This window comes from Pleurodeles waltl, chromosome 4_2 (assembly GCF_031143425.1).
Source record: "Pleurodeles waltl isolate 20211129_DDA chromosome 4_2, aPleWal1.hap1.20221129, whole genome shotgun sequence".
Taxonomy (NCBI): Eukaryota; Metazoa; Chordata; class Amphibia; order Caudata; family Salamandridae; genus Pleurodeles; species Pleurodeles waltl.
In genome coordinates, this window is record NC_090443.1 from 982,019,670 (window position 1) to 982,039,958 (window position 20,289).

The 20,289-nt window shown below is 51.9% G+C and overlaps 1 protein-coding gene across 1 annotated transcript in view; it reads left to right on the forward strand.

The window, feature by feature from the left end:
* Nucleotides 1–20,289, forward strand: part of PTCH2 (patched 2) — a 74,384-nt gene that overhangs the window by 20,443 nt on the left and 33,652 nt on the right. Inside the window, exons 3-6 of the mRNA XM_069232823.1 lie at nucleotides 9,854–10,043; nucleotides 12,405–12,474; nucleotides 13,494–13,585; nucleotides 20,012–20,207. Of these exons, the coding sequence (XP_069088924.1) occupies nucleotides 9,854–10,043; nucleotides 12,405–12,474; nucleotides 13,494–13,585; nucleotides 20,012–20,207 (548 nt within the window). The remainder of the gene's footprint in view (nucleotides 1–9,853; nucleotides 10,044–12,404; nucleotides 12,475–13,493; nucleotides 13,586–20,011; nucleotides 20,208–20,289) is intronic.

Here is a 20,289-nt window from a genome sequence, read left to right on the forward strand (position 1 = left end):
TCAGAATGGTTGTATAGTTAGGTAACTTCAGAAAACTTTATTTACGAGCAGAGAATCTTCCCAGAGTAGTTTTTGCAATGACTTTTCTTGCAAAGACACTTTTTTGCAAGAAAACACACCAAAAACATATTTTTGATGAGATTTTGTTCCTTAAAAAGTAATTATGACATGAGGACATCTCTTTATTGCAATTTAATCTTCTCAGCCTTTAAGTAGCTTGCGAAGCCTCAAGAGCAATTAAAAAACTTCACGAAGTTTGTGTGATAAAAACAATTCACAACTTCATACTTCCCTCCCACCTCTGCTCAGATATTTCAGTGTCTTCGTCGTATCTCCTTTCACCCAACCTATGCAAATATATATGACCTCTTATCTCTCCTGAAACCACTTATGCACACCATGAGTTTCCACTTTAATGCCTCCTGTGTCTGCAGTTGCCCTTCTAGGTTTGTGGCTCCTGAACAAAACAGAGCTGAGCTGCCTGGAGAGAGAAGTGAAGTGAGGATGCCATGCTGCTGCACAGCTGGACCCACCACGCCTCCTCCGTGTCCTAGCCTGCATTTTATTTACACCTGTTGCCATATCCTCCTTTAATTCCGATCCTATTATCTTGGCTTATTTTTTGGTATTCTTTTTTCATGGATTTTTTTTACTTGTTCACTTTAATCGTTCCATATGCTTTTTTCTTAGGTTACTGATATTATTCTTTATGTCTGGTGGGTGAAAAATTAGGTCTGTTATATTTCCACCTATGTGTAAAATTACACATTGAACCATGTTGGGTTGTAGGCACATACAATAAGTAGTGTGACCTCCTGAAAGATTGGTTCTGTAGTAATAGCCCTCGAGCGCCTCTGCAGGTAGTTTAGCTCATTCTGATATTTTTATGTTCTTTGTAGACCCCCCTTGATGTCGGTATGCACAGCTATTGTCTTGCAACCATGATTGACAAGAAACACTCGAAGACCTAATTTGTGCATTTATGCTTGGTCCTTTGCTCTCCTAACTACTTTCCCCATTGTCTCTCTTTTGCAAATATACTTCCACTTTCTGAGGATCAGTTTTTTTAAATTACTAGTGAACTACCAGCATGTTTTGCTGTTGGTGCTATCATTTCCACACAGCCTTCGAGGAACAAAGAGATGTTTTATTTAGGTACTTTCCTTAAGGTGAACCCTGCAGCATGTTAGTCCTGGACTCTGTGATGTCCAGTGCAGTGTTTTTAGACCAGTCAGGTACTCAGCTAGGTAATGCGAGAATTAGGGCAAGGGAGGGGGCTCATCGGATGACAGAACGTATGGCAATAAAAAATAAAAAATATGTATATAGAAAAAAAAAGAGAGGCGAGGTACAGAATCTCCATTTACTTTAAAAGAAAAAAAAGGAGTTTTACTTTTTTTGGCTAGGAACAGTGTTTCCCGAGCCGCCAAAAAAAATCATTTCGTGTCTGAATGAAGGCAGCAATGTGGAAAGATTCGTGCATTCAGGGCCGCCTGAATGCATGTTTCACTCACATATTAAGACACATTAGCGGGCAGTGGACTGACTAATGTGTCCATTTCCCAGAGCAGCCAACAGAGGGGATGATTACCATAATTAGGCCGGGCCGGGCCATACATATGGAAATAGCAAGTGCTTAAATGTCAACACCAGTGCAAATTTATGTCAGTGCTGTCAGGAGTCTTGGCCGTGAATGGGCGCTCCTAACGGAATTTTTTACCACCCCTCTTTTTTTTTGAGGGGTGGATGAGGCACGGAGTGGTGGGGTGCTAACCTACCCTCGAGCTTGTGTAGCTTTCCCCGTATGCTAGTATTATTTTGAGAGATGTTTTGAGGGCCCTTACCAGGCCTGCAGCAGACACTTTGAAGTCCTGGGTCTTAAATACACCAATGTTGCACGAAGGATCCAGGCGGGCCGCTGGCGAAACGGGGAATCCTGTTGCCAAGAAATCGAGTAGACAGGTGGCGGCTCCGAGAGTGAGCTTTTTAGGCAAGAGGAGTGATTCCACGCAATAGAGATGTGTGGCGGGGGCCTGAACAAAGCGGGGTAGTCAAGCCTCGACCATGGAAGGGCTAGGCCGTGGTCGGGCCTTCTCTTTCTCACTCAGCCTCTCGCTCCTTTTTTTATGTAAAAGAGAAAAAAGTCAGCCCGCTCGCCTTGTTTATGTCAGGGGAAGGGGTTCTGCTTTTGTGAAGCTTTTTTTTCTGCCAGCCCCTCCTCTCGGTGGTGTTTGTTGGAGAACACACACTCGCAGGCATTCTTCGAGGCCGGACAAAAGAGCCGTATTCGGCCAGTGTTGGAGGGCCTTCCAGATCATGGGGACACCCATCTGCTGCACAGCTAGGCGTGTGGTGTGAGGAGGGGGAGTGGGACTGAAAGACATTTTAATTACATGTTTTCATCCACACTGGTCGCAGAATCCTTTGTGGTCTGTGTATGCATTCCCCCTGCAATGCAGGGTCACCTACCAAAGACATCAGCCCCCCACCTAGGCACATTCCACCTAACTAGTGTCATGGCCAACTTTGACAGTGACCTTTCCAAGGGCCCCACTAACCATGTTATGCCTAGCCAAAACCCGAGGAGCCTCCACCCAGCATATAGCATATGCACCCTAAAAATAAATAGGCCTCATTCTAAGACCACGCCCCCCTCAGCCATGTTTTGCCTAGTCAAAGCCGCCCTTCACCCAAGATATGGACTTAAAAATGACTTGGCTTCATGCCAAGAGGCCCCCCTCCAGCCATGTTATGCCCGGTGAACGCCTTAGATCAGAGGTTCCCAACCTGTGGTCCGGGGACCCCTGGAGGTCTGCGAAGCCTTCTCAGGGGGTCCGCGAGAGCTTAAAAGATTAAAAAATATTAACAAATAAAGTCCCCAGCTTCCAGTAATGACTCAGGCGGGGATCCCCAGATTCCAATGATGATTCCCTTTGGGTCCCTGGGTTCCATTAATGTTAAAGTGGGGGTCCACAGAAATCAAAAGGTTAGGAACCACTGCCTTAGAACCCTCCACCCAAGATATGCACCTAAAACTGATGAGACCTCATGTCCATGGCATCAAAACCATGCTCTATTCTTGCAAACTTGATCGCTTTTCTGATGGGTGAAAATACTTTTTAGGTCAGACATGCCCCAAAATATTAGGCATCTGCTGTTTTAGGGACCACTTAGTGGTCTAATTAACTTTCTTCGCAAGAATCATAGATTTCACCTTCTAGGAAAGAAGGTTTAGTAAATGCACAGCAGGTGTAATTTAAGAACAGACGTGACTGCTACGCTATGTGATGTCCAGAGCAGTGTTTGTTGACCAGTCAGGTATTCTGCTAGGTAATGCGAGAACGTAGGAACAAGGGAAGGGGGTATGGGGCTCAGTGGATGAAAGAACGAATGTCAATAAAAATATGTATATGGGGAAAAAAAAGGAGAGGTGAGGTACAGAAGTGGACTCGTGTCATGAGAGTAATTAATTATACCTATATCAGTCAAATTATACCTATATCAGTCAAATGATGCCTTTATCAGTCAAATTATTAGTGTTTAACTTGCTGTAAATTACCACGTCTTGATTTACAGGCCTACTTTTTGCGCAATTATGTCTCACCATTTGTTTAACAATTAGATTGGCAGTAGTTTTAAAGGTTTAACAACCAGGGATGTAGGCAGAGACTGTTTGCATGTCTCAAAATATCAAAAAACGTGCCCCTTGCTTGCATAAAAATGTAACGTCTTCCAGAAATATCTTGCCATTTAGCCACTCTTCTTGGATGCTTCGGGGAAAAAGCTTAAAGGGCATGAAATCCTGCCAGCCCAGCTTACAACCAATATCCGGGAACAGGTAAAAAGCCTCTCTTTTTTTAGATTGTGCAGGGTCAGACTTCCTCCGGAGCAGCAGGAGTCCTTTGATGGGTTCCCTAATCCAGCTAATCCGAGGTCACAGCAATCTGTAAAGTGGCCCCTCGGCGCGCGGGCCCAGTAGGGGGCTGCGCTGGGCACAGTGGCTGTCTGCCGAGGGACGAGCGAGGAAATGTCACTGTCACTTTCCATTTTTCCCCCTCCTTCCGGATGCCTCCATCACTTTGCTGCTTCGTCCTCCTTGCACAGTGCCTGCTTTCCACCCCGTGATAGTATTGCCAACAATACTAGAGCAGTTACCAAGCTTAGTTGCAGAGCAGCTCCAGTAGGAAGCACCCTGCACCACCTGCGACACTCTAAATTTGATCACCTCCTTTTTATCTAGCAAAGTTGTTAAGCACAGGATCAGCACAGTGCCATCCACGCCAAACTAGATAGGGACAAAGTCTTTTATATACATTTCACAAACTCTACTTGTCTTGTAGAAACGTTTCCTTTATTGTTTCATACATCGTAATTTTTAATAATAATTGATATTAAAATGTAATACACGTACAAGGAACACTCTCTGTCCCTCACATATCAAGTATGCTACTAGTTAGCATAATATAAAGTTAGTAAATAGTAATAAGTTTCAACTAGGTACTCAAACAGACACACTCATAGTTGTGTTACTGGAGACTGGGAGACCAAGTAAGAAACTCCCAATGAACTGTTTTCTAAAGATACCACTAGAAAGGCCAGAGAAGACTGGATAGTTGTTTTAAATAAGCTTTCCTTTTGGTTTTCCTGTTTTCAATTTTTGACACTCTTGTGAGGTTTGTTATATCCCTGTATATTTAATAGCTTTTGGCTGCTGGAGTTTCGAAAGGCCAATGGAAAGTGTCATATTGTGCAAAAAAGTGGATGCATAAATGCTGAAACACCCATTTAACAGTCCAGCTTGTGCAGACCGCGGCTGCCTAGGTGCTGAGGACTGTCGGTGGATGCTCCAGCTGGTGTAGAAGATGGCTGGTTAGGTGCTGAGGATTATCGGGGGATGCATCAGCCTTTGTAGAATGTGGCTGCTTAGGTGCTGAGGACTGTCGGTGGTTGCTCCAGCCTGTGCATAACATGGCTGCTTAGAAGCTGAGGGACTGCTGGTGGGTGCTCCAGCTGGTGTGAAACGTGGCTGCTTAGGTGCTGAGGTTTGACGGTGAGCTGGTGTGGAACGTGGCTGCTTAGATGCTGAGGACTGTCGTGGGAACTCCAGCCTGTGCAGAAGGCGGCTGCTTAGATGGTGAGGACTGTCCTTGGGTGGTCCAGCTTGTGCAGAACATGGCTGCTTAGATGCTAAGGACTGTCCGTGGATGCTGAGCTGGTGCAGAACGTGGCTGCTTAGGTGCTGAGGACTGCCGGTGCTTGCTCCAGCTTGTGCAGAACGTGGCTGCTTAGGTGCTGAGGTTTGACGGTGGGTGCTCCAGCTGGTGTGGAACGTGGCTGCTTAGATGCTGAGGACGGTCCGCGGATGCTGAGCTTGTGCAGAACATGACTTCTTGGATATTGAGGACTGTCGGTGGGTGTTCCACCTGGTGTAGAACTTGGCTGCTTAGGTGCTGAGGGCTGTCTGCGGAAGCCCCAGTTTGTGCACAGCTACATGGCTGGGGAGAGAGACAGGGCGAGTGATTGGGAGAATCATAGGGCTCATGGGAGGGAGACCGTGACAAGCAGCAGAAGTGTGGGCACTGGTTGGCATGAATATCTGTGCTGGCGGGGTGCAGGGCTGCAGCTGATATCGTCCTGTGTTGCTCTTCAGACAACGTTAATGGTATATCCGCGCTCACGTGCCTTTACTATCATGTTGCTACTGACATGTTCAAGGAAATTGTGTCAATTCATATGAATAACCCTCCCATCCTCCTTACAGGTTAGCACGACTCCAAAGCTTCCCCTTGACACATAAGGTAACCTAGGCCTAGTGGCCATGGCAGACATGTTTGCAGAGTATTTCTCAAGCCAGTCATTGGTTTGTGGCCTGTGCGAGCATAGGCTTGTGTGCCAGTGCATTAACCCATCTGGGCCATCTCAGGATGGGGTCACTGGCTCAGCGCAGAGCTGAGCACCTTTACCTGCAGTGTGTAAGGGGAATTCATTTAACCCAATATTCCTCAGTAGGTGCAGCTCAGAAACTGAAAGAGACAACCACCTCTCGTGTTTCCGAGCTGTACTGTCTGAAAATTAAACCCTAACTTAGCGTGTGCAGCCAACCATCCTATGATGCTTGTGCAGTCATATTTGTGCTAATGTGTAATCCTTCATTAGCGCAAAGCCGAGCGCTTGTGCTTATGCATATGCAGTGAGCAAAATAAATTAATGTAACCTGATTTAATACTGTAGGTTAGAGCATTATTTTAAACAACCCAATTCAGAAACAAAAAAGGCAAACGCTGCTCACTATTTCCAAGTTGTGGTGTTGAAAATTAAGCCCTAATGGGTTCAATGAAATCACTTTAGACAATGTAAGTACATAAAAACAGATGCTGGGCTCTGAACAAACCTGTGGATCCTTACCCTTCCCCTGTTCTCGCAACTCAGGCCCAAGGTATGGTATAGAGGGGGGTGACAAAGGTGGGCAGACAGACCCTTCCTCTCACCCGCCTCATGCGTGATTTGCGGGGTGAGTAGAAGGAAAGAGCAGGTGCAGTATGGGCATCACTCTTGGTCCTTCTGCCACAGGAGCAGGCGTGCAACTTCATGTGGTGCTGTCTTGTGCTTCCATCTTTGCTACTGTGACCACAGAATCAGAGGCAACTAGGACAGGCGCCTCCTGCGCAAATACCCACCCACCCCATGAGAATGTGGCATAACAGCAAGCCACTGTAATAGCTATTTTTTAAGGATAAGTTCTCTCTTCAAAATTACCTTCAGGACAGCCCAAGGTGTCAGGCCAGCTTTATTGTGCTGCAACATCTCACACTGGGTTATGGGGTGTAGACTCACAGTTCATAGCTCCTGGTTGCAAGCCACAAACCGCCCTCCCACCCCCTTGTTACCTGGTGGTGAGGAGGAGTGGGTCCACGGTAGGTCTTTGGTTGGGCAAAGGTCTGGGACCACCCCTCAAAGATGCAGGAGGTTTCACCTGTGTGGTCCGGGTAGATTAAAATTCAGAATGGAGCTTGGGCGCTAATGAAATCATAGATTGTAAACAGATGGGAATAATTAGGTGGACGGAACTGTTTGTTACAAGTGCATTATGTATTGTGTTATAAGATTGGGCTGTTGTGTTGATTTCTTATTGGTATAAAACACCTGGGGTTCTTTATTACACTGTTTTTCGTGGTATTATGTTTGTGATAGAATCACGTGATCTGTGTGCACCTAAAATTGTGAGCTATGACAGTCATGTCACTGATTCGGTTGAGTGGGAGGGGGGCATGAAACATAACTGGGGGCAGCTCATTATGATACGGCCTATTGGACTTCTTTTTAAGTTCCTGAGTGCTGCAACAAATGTAATGCTTAAAATGATCTAATTAAAAATCTATTTTTAACTATGGATCTAAAAACGAAATCTTCTAAATGTCTCCTAAGTTTTGCAAAAGAAATACAATGTGTGGCACAAATAACCCATTTAGCAGAGGTGAAGCTGTGTAAAAATTGGGATCAGGTTACAGGGAGTAGGGGCACCTCCCTTTTAAGAGAATGATATCGTTTTGCAAAAAAAAAGTTTTGAAATCCAGAGCTGTTCAAAAAGTCAAAGAAAACGATGTTCACAAAATCAGTGCTGTGTATTTGACAAATACACACATTAGTAGGTGAAAACCTGCATTGAAATTTGGTGTAAGGGGGTTTTGTTTAGGGAAGTAAAGGGGTTGGAAATGTTTGACCTACTTTAAAATGAAATGTTGAATGAAATCATCGATTGAGCACCTGAATGGTACCCCAGAAAGTGTCAACTCACCTTGAAAGAACCCATCATTCTAGTAGGGCAGCAGATCTTTTAGCAGAACTTCAGTAGCGGCATTTAAAACGAATCAAACAGGGTGCAGAATCTTGGGTGATTTTGAAGATGATAAAACAGGAAACTATGAAACTGGCCGGGTAACTTTAAGTTCTCTTTTAGAGGAAAGTACACATTGTGAAAGTTACACAGTGAAATAATTCATATTAAATGTTTACAGTGAAATTCTACAGGTTATTCATGTACACTTCAGTCATTTGCATGTTGATGTGATCTTATTAGCCTTATGTGCAATTTAAATGATCACTTGTAGTTGGATTTAAATTGATTACTCATTTGTGTGGTTGAGCCAAGCAGGCGCGCACATTCATAAGTGGACTTCAGTCAGTGTTTTGTATGTTCACTTAAGCTCATCACTTATATGCGCATTTGAGAGAATCACTATTCTGTGCACTTGAGAGATAACCAGTCATATACCCGTGTGCCTTATTGCCTGGAAACCACCTATGAATGACAGTGTTAAAATCAGTGTTGTGGGATCTACTGCAACATGGTCTTTCACCAGAATCAAGGACCGACATGAGAAAAAAGACTGAGGTTTTTCAAATGCCTGACTGAGAAATGAGTTTAAGTGAGAGAGGTGCATAGAGTGTGCCTAAATTCAGAAGAGCCATGAACACTCTTCCACATGGATGAGTCATTGGCACGCAGTCCTTAGTAACTCCATGAACACATAAACAGAGATAAAGGGTCCTGGGGAATGAAGTTTGTGTTGGAAGGGGAGTCAACCAGTGGATTGCCAGAAGGTGCAGTGATGGGGCCTGTTGGCCAAACTTTCAAAAACTTTTGCCAGTGATACATCTGAGGTGCCCAAGGGACAACTGGGCCAGTTTAGCTAGTGCTTTGCTGGCTGAAGAGGACCTTATCAGGAGTGCCTCTACACAGATGTGCCTGACAGTGCCACAGACCTTCTCAGACTTTTCCAAGGCCCTGGCATGTTAGGAAATCTCCCCTTTTCCATACAGATCAACTCCTAGTGTGGATTTTGCCCCCTCTCTGCTGAAACCCATGCGGCAGTGATGCCAGGAAGCTCCCATACTAGAAGGCAGCACAGTGTGATTCTGGCCTGTAAGTCTAGGCGCTCGGGCCTGCTCCCTCCAGGACCTCAAGGCAGTCCTCTCTGTAGAGAGTGCACCGCCCGGGCACCCTCTCACCCACCCTGTGGTGCTCCGGGCACTACTGGCACCAGCTCAGGAAGAAGACAGCAGTTTGCTCTCTTGCGACTCCTGATTATTCACCTTTTCAATGGGGGGCTTGGGGAGGGAGGCCCACTTTGAGGTGGAGTTGGGTCTCCCCCAGCTAAGATTGTACCCCATCATTGCATTTTAATTGGGGTTCAGGAATTGGGTCTTCCTACATAGGCTTTGAAGTCTGGGTCAACCTTTGCTGTTCCCTTTTTCTAAGGACTCGTTCCTCCTCTATGTGATTCTCCAAGTCTCTGGTTTCTCGTTTCCCAAATCTTTTTGGTTGCCTTAGGGGTGTCTCTCTCGCTATCTCTCTTTCTCATTCTCTCTCTCTCACTTCATTTTACCTCCATCTTGCTCTTTATCTCCCTTCTTCACATTTCCCTCCCTCATTCTTCTACTTTCTGCTACTCCTTTTGTCCATTTATATGCACTATTTATCACTCTCTGTCTCTTGCAGTCTCTAAGATGCACCAGCGCACCCCTGCCTCTCTCCGTTTCTTCTCCTCCATCCTGTTCCTGGTGTCTTCCTCCTCCTTAATTCCTATATCTCCCCTTTATCTCTTCTCGTGCTTTTTCCTGCCACACTTCTCTTCTGTCCATGTACAAAACTTGTGTCTTTATTCAGAACTGTCTTTTACCGGAACTGTATTTGCACGTCTGTATGGAACCTCAGATTGAGCATTTTTAGCGACCACGGATTTAAGGCTGACGTCGTCACGTGGCTGCGCTCGTGGCCATTCATGGATGCATGTCAGACCCTCCGTGCGGTCAGTGACCCCCTCTCACCAGTCGCTCTCTCCTTCCCCTGCAGCGGGCAGCCGGGTCAGCCACGAGCTGCGCTACACCAAGGAAAAGCTGGGCGAGGAGGCCGTGTACACGTCGCAGATGATGATCCAGACGCCTCGGGTTGCTGGCGAGAATGTCCTGAGCCAAAGTGCCCTCCTGATGCACCTCAAGGCAGCCCTGGCCGCCAGCAAGGTGCAGGTGTCTCTCTACGGAAAGTAAGTCGGGGAGTGCAGAGCGGGGCGCACGCGTGGATGGGGGTGTGGGTGGCCAGTGCCGTGTCCTCGCTGCTGTTCCGGGTGCATGTGCAAAGGGCCCCGTTTGGCCTTGGATGTACGCGGCACCTGTGCGCGAGGGAGGTGTGTTCTTCTGCCCCTTTTCAGCGACTGATGTTTGTTCTTTCCGATACCTCCCCTGTGAAGGCCTTGCAGTGCTGTACCGGTGTGAGAGGAGCTTCTCTGCTGTACATGTCTGTGAGGGGAAGTAAACTGCTGTCCATCTGTGTGAGAGGAGGGCTCTGATGTACACGTGTGTATGAGAAGAAGCATTCTGCTGTACATCTGTGCATGATGGGAGGGGCTTTGCTGTACATTTGTCTGTGAGGGGAAGCAAATGCTGTGCATCTGTGTGAGAGGAAGGACTCTGCTGTACATAGGTGTGCGAGAAGTACTCTGTACACTTCCCTGGTGTGTGAGGGGAAGTACTCAGTTGTCTATCACTGTGAGACGCGGTGCTCTGCTGTACACTTGTGCGTGAGCAGAGAGGCTCTATGTGCGAGGGGGTGGGTTCTGCTGTACACTTGTGTGTGACCAGAGAGGCTCTATGTGCGAGGGGAAGGGGTATGCTGTATACTGGTGTGTGACCAGAGAGGCTCTGTGTGCGAGGGGAAGGGGTATGCGGTACACTTGTGTGTGACCAGAGAGGTTCTATGTGTGAGGGGTGGGTTCTGCTGTACACTTGTGTGTGACCAGAGAGGCTCTATGTGCGAGGGGAAGGGGTATGCTGTACACTGGTGTGTGACCAGAGAGGCTCTGTGTGCGAGGGGAAGGGGTATGCTGTACACTTCCCTGGTGTGTGAGGGGAAGTACTCAGTTGTCTATCACTGTGAGACGCGGTGCTCTGCTGTACACTTGTGCGTGACCAGAGAGGCTCTATGTGCGAGGGGGTGGGTTCTGCTGTACACTTGTGTGTGACCAGAGAGGCTCTATGTGCGAGGGGAAGGGGTATGCTGTACACTGGTGTGTGACCAGAGAGGCTCTGTGTGCGAGGGGAAGGGGTATGCGGTACACTTGTGTGTGACCAGAGAGGTTCTATGTGCGAGGGGGTGGGTTCTGCTGTACACTTGTGTGTGACCAGAGAGGCTCTATGTGCGAGGGGAAGGGGTATGCTGTACACTGGTGTGTGACCAGAGAGGCTCTGTGTGCGAGGGGAAGGGGTATGCTGGACACTTGTGTGTGACCAGAGAGGTTCTATGTGTGAGGGGTGGGTTCTGCTGTACACTTGTGTGTGACCAGAGAGGCTCTATGTGCGAGGGGGTGGGTTCTGCTGTACACTTGTGTGTGACCAGAGAGGCTCTATGTGCGAGGGTAAGGGGTATGCTGTACACTGGTGTGTGACCAGAGAGGCTCTGTGTGCGAGGGGAAGGGGTATGCGGTACACTTGTGTGTGGCCAGAGAGGTTCTATGTGCGAGGGGGTGGGTTCTGCTGTACACTTGTGTGTGACCAGAGAGGCTCTATGTGCGAGGGGAAGGGGTATGCTGGACACTTGTGTGTGACCAGAGAGGCTCTATGTGCGAGGGGATGGGTTCTGCTGTACACTTGTGTGTGACCAGAGAGGCTCTATGTGCGAGGGGGTGGGTTCTGCGGTACACTTGTGTGTGACCAGAGAGGTTCTATGTGCGAGGGGAAGGGGTATGCGGTACACTTGTGTGTGACCAGAGAGGCTCTATGTGCGAGGGGAAGGGGTATGCGGTACACTTGTGTGTGACCAGAGAGGCTCTATGTGCGAGGGGAAGGGGCATGCGGTACACTTGTGTGTGACCAGAGAGGTTCTATGTGCGAGGGGAAGGGGTATGCGGTACACTTGTGTGTGACCAGAGAGGCTCTATGTGCGAGGGGGTGGGTTCTGCTGTACACTTGTGTGTGACCAGAGAGGTTCTATGTGCGAGGGGAAGGGGTATGCTGTACACTGGTGTGTGAGGGGAAGTACTCTGTTGTCTATCACTGTGAGAGGAGGTGCTCTGCTGTACATATGTGTATGACAAGTACTCTGCTGTACATCAGTGTATGAGAGGAGGGACTCAGCTGCACATAGGTGAGAGGAAGTGCTCTGATCGATGCCTCTGCTTCAGGGCGCTTGCTCTGTGTGAGAGAATCTTGCACCGATGCTGTCTTCACTTACAAGGTTTGAGTGTATGTGTTTGTGTAGGTGCTCGTTCTTACACAGATGTGTGAGAATCATGGTATGCCTGCCACCTGTGTAGGAGTCACTTACCTCTCGCGTCGGTCTGTCTCGCACTTCGGCTGTCTGTCCGCCCTGCAGCAGCTTGTCACTCAGACGCCTTCCTGTCTCTCCACAGGTCTTGGGATTTGAACAAGCTCTGCTACAAGTCTGGAGTTCCCATCATCGAGAACACAATGGTTGAGCGGGTAAGTGTTGTCGCTGCGGGACAGTGTGGACGAACCGATATGTTACTAGTTCTGCAGCTCGGCATTAATTTGTGCGTGCAGGTGACACAGACCTGTCCATTCTAGCGCCTCCACACGACTTGTGCTTTGTGCATGGGAGATTTAGAGCCCAGCCCTCGCTCCTGTGACTTTGTGTGCCTGTGTATCCAGGGTGGACAGACTTTGTATGAAATCTCCAAGCCCTCAAACATAACTTAGGGCGCATCTCAGTTGTGGCTGTGTGATGGAGCTAGGATCTGCGAGGCAAAGTATCCTGGAGGTGAGGATTGACAGTCACTAACGGAGTGGAGTGATAGAGCAGGGAGGTGGAATAGCACAAAACCGTGGGGGTCAGGGTTGAATTTCACTGATAGTGGAGTGATGGAGCCCTGAGGTGGAATAGCAGAGGATCCTGGAGGGAAGGCTTGAGACATACTCACAGAGCAGGGATGATGGTTCGGTTGAGATCCACTGACCAAGCGGGGTGACAGAGGCCATAGCTAGAACAGCAAAGTATCCTGGAGGTCAGGATTGATAGTCACTGGCAGAGTAGAGTGATGGAGGTCACAGGTAGGATATGGAAGGATCCAGGCGGTTAGGGTTGAATTTCACTGATAGTGGAGTGATGGAGCCCAGAGGTGGAATATCAAAGGGTCCTGGAGGGGAGGGTTGCCCAGAGCAGGGTGATGGAGTCCAGAGCTGGAATGATGGCAGGGTTGAGATACACTGACCAAGCGGGGTGATGGAGACAATAGCTAGAACAGCAAAGGATCCTGGAGGGGATCATTGGAGTGCATTGGCAGAGGAGTACTATGGAGCCAATTACTCTATTAGCAATGGTTGTTTTGGGGCAGGCCTGGGGTAGATCCGTCATACAGAGATGTGTGATGGGTTGCAGTAGAAAAATAGTGGGGGGAGGGAAAGCAGGATTGAGGTGCTCTGGCGAGCTGGGTGATGGATGTTTGAGATATCTTCTAACCCGCTTCTCCTTGCCTCTACAGATGATTGAAAAGCTTTTTCCGTGCCTCATCGTCACTCCTCTGGACTGTTTCTGGGAAGGTGCCCTGCTGCAGGGCGGCTCTGCCTACCTCCCGTGAGTACCACCAGCTTCAATTGTTACCTAGCAATGCCAGTTAACGTGATGAGTTTCCACCTAGTACTACCTTCTTGTAGTCATGGAGGTCTGTGTGGCTGCACAGGTAGCACAGTGGGAACCTGTGGTGAGCAGCCTTCAGAAGTGGCACTGTGGCACATGTGTTAAGCGGCAGTGCAGGTGGTACTGTGGGCACCTGTGGTGAAGGGCCTCCACTGGTGGCACTGTGGGCACCTGTGGTGAAAGGCCTCCACTGGTGGCACTGTGGGCACTTGTGGTGAAAGGCCTCCACTGGTAGCACTCTGGGTACCTGGGGTGAGCGGCTTCCACTGGTGGCACTGTGTGCACTTGTGCCGAGTGGCCTCCACTGGTGGCACTGTGGGAACTTTGGGTGAGCGGCCTCCACTAGTGGCACTGTGGGTGTCTGGCGTAAGTGACCTCCACTGGTGGTGGCCCTGTGAGCACCTGTGGTGAGCGGCCTCCACCGGTGGTATTGTGGGTACCCGGGGTGAGCGGCCCCCACTGGTGGCCCTGTGGGCACCTGTGGTGAGTGGCTTCCACTGGTGGTATTGTGGGTGTCTGGCGTGAGCGGCCTCCACTGGTGGTGGCACTGTGAGCACCTGTGGTGAGCGGCCTCCACTGGTGGTATTGTGGGTACCCGGGGTGAGCGGCCTCCACCGGTGGTATTGTGGGTACCCGGGGTGAGCGGCCTCCACTGGCATTGGTGGCCCTGTGGCGAGTGGCCTCCGCCGGTGGGACGGTGCACCGTGGTGGCTGGAGCTGCAGACGCGGGGGGCGGATGCACCGGCCCGGCCCCGCTGCCCTCGTCGTCTCATTCTATTGCTATCGGGGTGTGTGAGGGGCCTGCGGCGGAGGGGGGAGGCTGCAGCCGGTGGAAGCGGCTCGACAGTGGGCGGTATTCTCTCTGTTTACAAGTGTGTTTGTCCCGGAGGGGCCCGGGGGGCTCTGCTCTGTCAGCAAATGGTAACTGCCCTCATTCTGATGCTAATGAGGTCCGCGCCTGGTCCTTCCCAAGCCGGCCAGCCCGAGGGCGAGGGGCAGCGGGAGAGGGAGACACAGGGAGGGATGGAGACTCCACGGAAGAGGAGGCACGGGGCGGGAGAGTGAAACCGAGGGGACGAAGAAGCAGGTGCAAAGGCCGAGACTGGGGCGGAAGGGACAGCACGCGAGAGCGCCTCGGAGAGAGGGGCGAGAAGAGACTACAGCTGCCAGAGATGATGACAGAAGGAAAACCCGAGAGAGGGCGAGAGGAGGGTCGCACCCGGAGATGACAGTCTGGTAGAACTTGAGGTCAGGTCAATGGGCAGCATTGGCAGATCAGATCGAAGCCCATTGAATGAGACTCTAGTGGGGCTGAGCTGGTTTTTTCCAGGAGTGCGGAAGGGCATCGCTGACATTTCAGGATGTCTCGTGCCTAACATCTCCGAATGGAGCAGTGCTTGGCGCTCCCTGAAGAAAGTCAGCGCCTTGCAATCGCGCACATTCCACGAGGCGCTTCTTCAGCTCCTAGAAGTGACTCCTTGCAGCACTGGTGCAGTGTACCACCTTTAAAAAGGCAGTGCTGGCACGTTAGACGCGCAGTGAGGCAGTACGAGCACTTCAAGCCGAGGCAGATTCCATAACAACGTCGATTTCCCTGTTTCTAAGCACTGCCTGGTCACTTCGGCAGGTTTGCCCCTCTCTTACATGGGCCTAGAGAGAGAAAGAGTGCGTGTGAGGGAGAGAGCAAGGGAGAGAGTGAAAGAGCGGGAGCGAGAGAGCAGAAGGGGAGAGACAACTTGGACAACAAAAGGCCGCAATCTGGTTGAAAAACAAAAGGCAGCAGACTTGGCTCAGTGAAGCAAGAAAAGGCAGATAAAGGGGGCTCTCTGGAAGCCAGAGCCGGCCCGCTTGGTATGTGGGAACCTGCTCCCATGAATCACTGGTGCGCTTGGAAGACAGAGGCGCTCCTCTCCCTCCAAGCCAGGGGAGGGATCCGAGGGACAGGACTGGACTGATACACAAATTATCATGTGCACCACAAACAGGGCAGCAGTGCTACAGCTGTGTGACACTGAGGGGATCGGCCACTCTTGTGCCACAGCTGTGTGACACTGAGGGGATCGGCCACTCTTGTGCCACAGCTGGGTGACACTGAGGGGATCGGCCACTCTTGTGCCACAGCTGGGTGACACTGAGGGGATCGGCCACTCTTGTGCCACAGCTGGGTGACACTGAGGGGATCGGCCTCTCTTGTGCCCCCGCTGTGTGACACTGAGGGGATCGGCCTCTCTTGTGCCACAGTTGTGTGACACTGAGGGGATCGGCCTCTCTTGTGCCACAGTTGTGTGACACTGAGCTCTTGTGCCACAGTTGTGTGCCACTGAGGGGATCGGCCACTCTTGTGCCACAGTTGTGTGACACTGAGCTCTTGTGCCACAGTTGTGTGCCACTGAGGGGATCGGCCTCTCTTGTGCCCCCGCTATGTGACACTGAGGGGATCGGCCTCTCTTGTGCCACAGCTGTGTGACACTGAGGAGATCGGCCTCTCTTGTGCCACAGTTGTGTGACACTGAGGGGATCGGCCTCTTTTGTGCCACAGCTGTGTGACACTGAGGGGATCGGACTCTCTTGTGCCACAGCTGTGTGACACTGAGGAGATCGGACTCTCTTTCTGCCACAGTTGTGTGACACTGAGGGGATCGGCTACAGTTGTGTGACACTGAGGGGGGGTCGGCCTCTCTTTGATGGCTTCAGACCTTCCAGTCTGTGCTTCTTCATAGTGGCTTGTGGAGAAGCTGAATCTTTGCACCACAGAAGCAGTAAGATAGCAGGACAGAAGGCCACAGGCACTCAGTGAAGAGAGCTGTGGAGAGCGACCAGACCCTGAGCTTGAGAGGGACCAGACCCTGAGCTTTCACCAGCTGCACAACCTTGCCCTTGGCGGAAGTGCCCAGAAGTAGAGCCCTTCAAGAAGCAAACCAAGAGGCTTGTCGCTTCCATGAAATCACAAGACTGCAAATAATGACTTAAGAAAAGTGGGAGACTGCTTGAAATCAGGGGCGCTGGCAAGGGCAAAGGCTGGGTATGATGGTGCCCTAAAGCGTCATCTGAAAATATTGTGGTCACGTAATCCTCCAAGCAGAAGTGGTAACAAAAGCAGCAAACGAATAGGCCTGGGAGAGAGACAGCGGGGCAGTCGTACAAAGAGCGCATGGGTGTCGCGCAAGACCGACTAGAACCAGTGTGCCAGGGGCACTGGGGATGGGCAGCCTGCGTGCACCTGGGAGCTCTCGCCCGGCGACACATCCTGTTTCAATGGAGGCTTTTTTTGACGGGTGTATGTGGGGCGCCGCAGCGGTGGTCTTTGGGATCGGCTCATAGCATGGAGTGGTACTGGTAGATAGATGCTCCTTAGATAGCTGCCCTATGCTGTGGTGACCTGGCCAGTGGAGCTGGTGGTATATGGCTGGATTTTACTGCCCTGAACCTCCTGTGCTCGTGCAACCCCACCCCACCCTTTCCACCTGCCAGCAAAAAGACGTAAAATAAGTAATGTACCTCTCTCACCCCACAGTCCCATCCATTGTCTTGTGTTCTTTGATATCACGGTGGTGTGGACAGTTTGGCTGCAGCTATCCAGTGTGGGTCCATGAAACAAGCATCATGGTCCCTCCTTAAGAGTGTCCTGCGTAAATTATGATTCCAGAGAAGAGACTTCTTTTTGACTGACTCTTCACATCCTTCAAAGGCAATGGCCTTTGGAAGTGTCTTCTGTGTCAAGTACTTTGAATTGCAGTAAAGTTGTGCCACTGATAGAGATCCCTCAGCACTCCCTGACTTCTGCCTATGAGGATTGGCTGTAGCCAATCTGCCTGCCCCGTGCATGTGCGCTGCCCCTCCATCTACCCTATGTCTGGCTGCCGTCTCTGCCCTCAGTAAGGCAGGCTGTAGCCCTCCTGTCTGCCCTGTACACGTCCCCTCTACCCTAGGTATGTCTGCCTCTGCCTGCCCTGCGCCTCTGCACTGCCCCTCCACCTACCTTATGTCTGGCTGCTGTCTCTGCCCTCAGTAAGGCTGGCTGTAGCCCTGCTGTCTGCCCTGTCCACTTCCCCTCTACCCAAGGTACATCTGCCTCTGCCTGCCCTGTGACTGTATGCTGCCTTTCCACCCATCATATGTTTGGCTACTGCCTTTTTGCCCTCTATAAGGCTGGCCCTGGCCCCGTTGCCTGCCGTGTACCTTTGTGCTGCCCATCTCATGTCCTCTACCTGGCTACTGCCCCTCTACCTGTCTGCTGCCCCTTTGCCTCTCCTGCACCTGGCTGCTGCCCCATCTGCCTGTCCTCCATTTAGCTCTGCCCCTTTGCCTGACCTCTAACTGGCTCAGCTCCTCTGCCTGTCCTCCCCTGGCTCTGCCCCTTTGCCTGTCCTCTACCTGGCTACTGCCCCTTTACCTGTCTGGTGCCCCTCTGCCTCTCATGCAGCTGTCTGCTGCCCCCTTTGCCTGTCCTCTACCTGGCTCTGCCCCTCTGCCTGTTCTTTACCCGGCTTTGCTCCTCCGCCTAGCTCTGCCCCTCTGCCTGTCCTCCGCCTGGCTCTGCCCCTCTGCCTGTCCTCCGCCTGGCTCTGCCCCTCTGCCTGTCCCCTGCCTGGCTCTGCCCCTCTGCCTGGCTCTGCCTGTCCCGTGCCTGTCTCTGCCCCTCTGCCTGTCCTCCGCCTGGTTCTGCCCCTCTGCCTGGCTCTGCCCCTCTGCCTGTCCCGTGCCTGGCTCTGCCCCTCTGCCTGTCCTCCGCCTGGTTCTGCCCCTCTGCCTGGCTCTGCCCCTCTGCCTGGCTCTGCCTGTCCCGTGCCTGTCTCTGCCCCTCTGCCTGTCCTCCGCCTGGTTCTGCCCCTCTGCCTGGCTCTGCCCCTCTGCCTGGCTCTGCCCCTCTGCCTGTCCTCCGCCTGGCTCTGCCCCTCTGCCTGTCCTCCGCCTGGCTCTGCCCCTCTGCCTGTCCCCTGCCTGGCTCTGCCCCTCTGCCTGGCTCTGCCTGTCCCGTGCCTGTCTCTGCCCCTCTGCCTGTCCTCCGCCTGGTTCTGCCCCTCTGCCTGGCTCTGCCCCTCTGCCTGTCCCGTGCCTGGCTCTGCCCCTCTGCCTGTCCTCCGCCCCTCTGCCTGGCTCTGCCCCTCTGCCTGGCTCTGCCTGTCCCGTGCCTGTCTCTGCCCCTCTGCCTGTCCTCCGCCTGGTTCTGCCCCTCTGCCTGGCTCTGCCCCTCTGCCTGGCTCTGCCCCTCTGCCTGTCCTCCGCCTGGCTCTGCCCCTCTGCCTGTTCTCCGCCTGGCTCTGCCCCTCTGCCTGTCCCCTGCCTGGCTCTGCCCCTCTGCCTGGCTCTGCCTGTCCCGTGCCTGTCTCTGCCCCTCTGCCTGTCCTCCGCCTGGTTCTGCCCCTCTGCCTGGCTCTGCCCCTCTGCCTGTCCTCCGCCTGGCTCTGCCCCTCTGGTCGCGGCTCCTCCGCCTCCGATGTGCCCCTCGCTTGTCCTGGCTGCGCTCCCCGGAGCCTGGGTACCGTCTCCTCCTGTGTATCAAGATGTAACCGAGCTGCCATTAATTGTCCTGACGCGCTCCACAGCGTCGGGCAGTGGGAGCCGACGAGGCGTCGCAGGGCCTCCGTTCCCGCTTTGTTTGTCCCTGTAACAGGATCATGCACGCCGGGTTACCGTGCATCTGTCCTGGAGCGCTGCTCTAAGGGGGTGCCCGAGAGACGGGAGAACAGAACAGGGGGACGATTAACTCCGTGCACCACAGCTATAGGGAAGCTTCTGCCCGTGCAGCCCCGCCAGCCCTCCTCCGTGCAGGCCGACGCCTGGCAGGTGCTTTCTGGCAGATTTATTCCGAGCCAGCCTAGTGCCCCCCTCCTCGGCCCACCTTACCTGCCCAGGTCTCCCTGTTCTGGAGCATGTGTGGCCTCCTGCTCCGTGAGCGGATCTGCATCTCCTCAGCCCGGCTCCTTACCGAGCCTTGCAAGTTCTCCCCGGATCGAGATCTCCTGCTGCTGTAAATTGCGCAGCCCTTGAGGCCATTCTCTTCTTTCTCAGTCTTCCCCACCAGGCAAAGCTGACCTTTTCTTGTACCTGGTACTACGTTCGACACGTCAAGTCCCACGCTGCGCCCTAGCCCTCTTCTCTCAGCCTGGCTTCCCTGCCCTCGTTTTACTTTCCCCTCCATGAATAACCTATTCGCAGTGCTCAGTGCGCCTGAAGGATGCGCAGCCTTCCTTTCCGGAGCTGTTCACAAGTGTGGATGTGCTGTTCATTGAAGCCAGGTTCACCGGCCAACTAGGAGTCTCCATGCCTTTGGATGTCATTGGAAGTCACATCGACTTTACATGGGGCTAGAGGGGCCCGCAGCAGTATATTTGTAACGCATCTTTTCTCTGTTTTTGGCAGTGGGAGGCCCGAAATCCAGTGGAAAAACCTAAATCCCATGCAGCTGATGGAAGAGCTTGGGCAGTTCACCTCCGTCGATGGCTTCAAGGAGATGCTGGACAAGGCGGACGTGGGCCAGGCATACATGGAGCGGCCGTGCCTCGACCCCGCGGACCCCCAGTGCCCAGAGAGCGCGCCCAACAAGCAGAAGAGACGGGTGAGTTAGCCATGTGGTATTGTGTCACTGCTTCATGGGGGGCTCATTTTACCACACCTGTTCATTTCCAGGACTGCTTTTA